Here is a 4,225-nt window from a genome sequence, read left to right as displayed (position 1 = left end):
TATATATATATATATATATATATATATATATGTATACATACATACATATTAATGGCCTAGACATTAATACTGCAGTATTACCAGTATTACTAGGATAGAATTTATTGAAGAATTTCACCAAAGAGAAATGATTTGGGGAATGTGTAGTGAAACTGTGATTACCGTATTAGGAAATAATGTGGTTGTTTTTGGTTTTAATTAAATGTAAATAGAACTTCACCCACTAAAAGCGTCCATCCTCAATAATTAATATAATTATAGTGAGAAACTAAAAGTAATAGGTTCATGGTTTTGCTTTATCTGTTTTAGAAAATTAAAGATTAGAATTGTTGTTATCAGATTTATCAAAATGGAATCAGAGATTTATTTCCCTTTAACCAAATTCTTCATCAACTTTTGCCATTTTACTGCTGCCTGCAAAATTAGGCAGACACACAAGTGAGTAAGTGAGTATATAGTGATCTGTAGTTAGTAGATATTGATTTCCTTCGCAATCTGATTGATTAGTAAGCCTTCCTTTACTAACATCCTATAAATTCCTACAGGCAATGCAGCACAGTTAGTTATCCACAAACACACTGCTACCATTTCCTCACACACACACATTACAGCAGTTCCCTACCACCAAACTTACCAATCTAAAGACTGCCAATCAGTCAGCACTGCTTCTCTACTCTATTCTGTGTAATAAAAAGGGAGAGATAACATTACAGTGTCGCTTATATTCTCTAAATCCATCCTCTGCCCTCCGCTCCATTCCAAATTCCTCCAACTAAAAGCAATTATTGAAGCAAGTTGACACAGGGTTGACTCAAGGCTGACTCAGGGCTGATCAACAAAAGTAACAACAGTAAGATCTGAAGTGGAAACCAACCTTTAACCTGTCTCGGATTCTCCATACACTTTCTTTGTCTACCACTGAGTAACTGATAAAAACATGTGTCTTTGCTCTTGCACGGACCGTCTCCTCTGGAAACAACAAAAGAAAAAAGAGAAAAAAAAAACAGGAATTTCATTTTGGGATTGGATTTTTATTTTTTTTTTTTAATTTTGGAAATAATAATTTTTTTTTTACAAAACAAAATGTCAGCAAATGGATTTCAAGAAGAATAATTTGAATAAACGTCCTGCTTCTCAAGTCAGACAGACTCATAAGTCTGTTAGTTTTTTTTGGCGCATATATTTCCCCACTTAGATGGGACACTGGTCTGTCACAGAATCACCCATTTTATAAATTTGAAATAGAATTTTGAATTTTAAATAGAATTATAAAATTAGACAAAATTATGAATATCAAACTGAATTTTAAATTTTAAATAGAATTTTGAATTTTAAACCGAATTTTGAATTTTCTATAGAATTATAAATAATAAGATTTTAACCATCCAAATAAAACTCAATATTTTTAATCTCATAATCTGTTTAGTTTTTTTAAAAAAGCATTAAACAGAAATGAAAGTGAGAAAGAAATGAAAAATCTTACTGTCAACCTCCGTTACTTGTGTTGCTCCATTTAATAACCACAACACCCCTTTAACATTTGCACTGACTAGTTTGTCTTTGTTGTCTTTGAGAGATTCCAGTAGAGTTACCAACGCTTGTTCATCATTTATTAACCTTTCGCGCACATTTTCATCAAACATTAACGTCCACAGAATCCTTGCAGCTGAGCATTGCTCGCGGACGTCATCAAATTGTAACATACGACTTAGCATCGATAATATTCCACCATCAACAATCTAAGAATAAAAAAAAACAAAAACAATATATACAACTGTAAAAAAAAAAGTGGTAAAGAAGAAATAACAGCAGTGACATCTAGGATTTTATCTTTCATCATTTATTTTTTAATTGCTTCAGTCTGTGGCCATGTTGGGGCAGTGCCTAGAAGAATTTCGGTCAAATGAATCAACCCCAGTAGTTTTATTTTCTAAAGCTCGACACTTATTCTATCAGTCTCTTTTGCCAAACTGCTAAGTTACTACTGGGATGTAAACACACCAACACCAGTTGTCAAGCAGTGGTGGGGGACAAACGCTGACAGACAGAAAGACACACGCACACACACACACACACATACATATATATATATATATATATACATACGTACACATAAATACACATATATGCATACACACACACACACACACACATATATGTGTTAGGAAGGACATCCAGCTTTGTAAAAACCTTGCCAAAACAGACATAGAAGTCTGGTGCAGATTCCTGCCTGGTCAGCTCTTGTCAAACCGTCTAACCCATGCCAGCATGGAAAACAGGCGTTAAAGGATGCTGCTGCTGATGATGATGATATGATGTGTTTCTTTCAGTTTACGGCTACCAAATCCACTCACAAGGCTTTGGTCGGCCTGAGGCTATAGAAGAAGATACTTGTCATCATCATCACCACCATTATCATCGTCGTCATCACCATCCCCACCATCATCATCATCATCATCATTTCCCTCCTCCTCCTCCTCCTTTTCATCATCATCATTACCATTGCCGTCATCATCGTCATCATCGTCATAGTCATTGCCATCATCATCATCATCATCTTTTAACATCCATTTTCTATGCCGGCATGGTTCGGACGGCTTGACAGGAGCTGGCCACCCAGAGAACTGTACCACTCTCCAATTGTCTGTTTCGGCAGAGTTTCTATGGCTGGATGCCCTTCCTATAATGCCCACCACTTTACAGAGTGGACTGGGGGTGCTTTTTATGTTGTACCAGTGCAGTGCTTCATACGTGGCACAGGCGCTTTTAATGTGACACCAGTTAAGGGAACAGAGGTAGCCCTCTTTCTGTTGAGGAGATTCTTGGTGATTCCTGTGGGGCAAACAAAGAGAGGAAGGTGGAAGAGAGTTAGAGAGAGAGAGAGAGAGAGATGGAGAGAGAGAGAGAGAGAGATGAAGAGATAGTGAGAAAGAGAGAGAGAGAGATGGAGAGACAGTGAGAAAGAGAGAGAGAGATGGAGAGACAGTGAGAGAGAGAGAGATGGAGAGACAATGAGAGAGAGATGGAGAGACAATGAGAGAGAGAGAGAGATGGAGAGACAGTGAGAAAGAGAGAGAGAGATAGAGAGACAGTGAGAGAGAGAAGTCTTAATCTCAAAGAAGCATAAGTTTAATTCCTTCAGAATAAAGAACAGAATATGGTCTCAAAGTAAGTTCACCTTTAATTTGTTAGAATCTGTGACAGCCAACTTTTCCAGGCCTTGCACAATCTCGTATGGGGTGAAACCTTTGTATCGTCTTTTATTGCAGTCGAGAGCTTTATCAAGCCATTGAAGCATACACAAAATGCTCCCTGAGGAAGAAATAAAAGTCACGACAATCTTTATAAAACAAACAAACATAAAAAAAGAAAACAACAAAATCAAGAAACAAAAAATGAAATGTTTAAATGCAAGTGGCAAAAGATTTTTGGTTAATGGACATGAGTTAGAATAAGAGTGAAGAATGAATGCATAGTGGGTGTGTCTGTTTAGAAAAGAGTAAAAAAAAAAAAAAAAGAAGACCATCCCTAAGTACAATATCTGTTTCAACACATAGTTTCATGTCAGGGATCTTACAACACAAATTCATAAATGGGTGTGTATTTATATATATATATAATAGTAATAATAATAATAAATATGGATAGACACAATATAAAATCAAAAAGGAAGACTTCAATTGTCCCTAATAGTGACTGAGGATCCACTGTAGCACCTACATTGCTAGAAATCAGTGTCAAGACCCTTGTAGCCACAAACATAGCACAGGTCTATGTACTGATAGGGGAGTTAACTGCCCCATAGTGAGCGAGGGGGCTAAATTGGCATGTCAGTTTCGCTTGAAATTAAAGCTCATCAGTAGTACTACTACATTGCTTGTAGTTAAGTCAAATCCTCTTGTCAGTAGATAGATTATTACCATAAGAATCATGTTACACGAAGGAGTCATACCCAATGACTGGTGTAGCAGCACCATAGTCAACTGCTACAAAGGTAAAGGTGACGCTTTAGATACAAATAATCACAGAGGCATCAAGCTGTTAGATCAGGTTATGAAAGTTACAGAGAGGGTCATAGCCCAACTAATTAGGGAGCGAATCAATTTAGATGAGATGCAGTTTGGGTTCGTGCCAGGTAAAAGCACTACTGATGTCATATTTCTAGTAAGACAGCTGCAGGAGAAATACCTAGCCAAGGATAAACCTCTGTACCTGGCTTTCGTTG

At 36.7% G+C, this 4,225-nt stretch overlaps 1 protein-coding gene across 5 annotated transcripts in view; it reads right to left on the bottom strand.

The window, feature by feature from the left end:
* The window catches only part of LOC106868605 (uncharacterized), a 160,249-nt gene that overhangs the window by 16,253 nt on the left and 139,771 nt on the right, over window positions 1-4,225 (bottom strand). For all 5 annotated transcript variants that reach the window (XM_014913947.2, XM_014913946.2, XM_014913948.2 and 2 more), the window contains 3 exons: window positions 3,179-3,312; window positions 1,484-1,739; window positions 875-969 (listed from right to left, as the gene is read on the bottom strand). In XM_014913947.2, the coding sequence (XP_014769433.1) occupies window positions 875-969; window positions 1,484-1,739; window positions 3,179-3,312 (485 nt within the window). The remainder of the gene's footprint in view (window positions 1-874; window positions 970-1,483; window positions 1,740-3,178; window positions 3,313-4,225) is intronic.

Source organism: Octopus bimaculoides, chromosome 14, assembly GCF_001194135.2.
Source record: "Octopus bimaculoides isolate UCB-OBI-ISO-001 chromosome 14, ASM119413v2, whole genome shotgun sequence".
Classification (NCBI taxonomy): Eukaryota; Metazoa; Mollusca; class Cephalopoda; order Octopoda; family Octopodidae; genus Octopus; species Octopus bimaculoides.
This window is presented reverse-complemented; position numbering and strand designations above follow the sequence as displayed.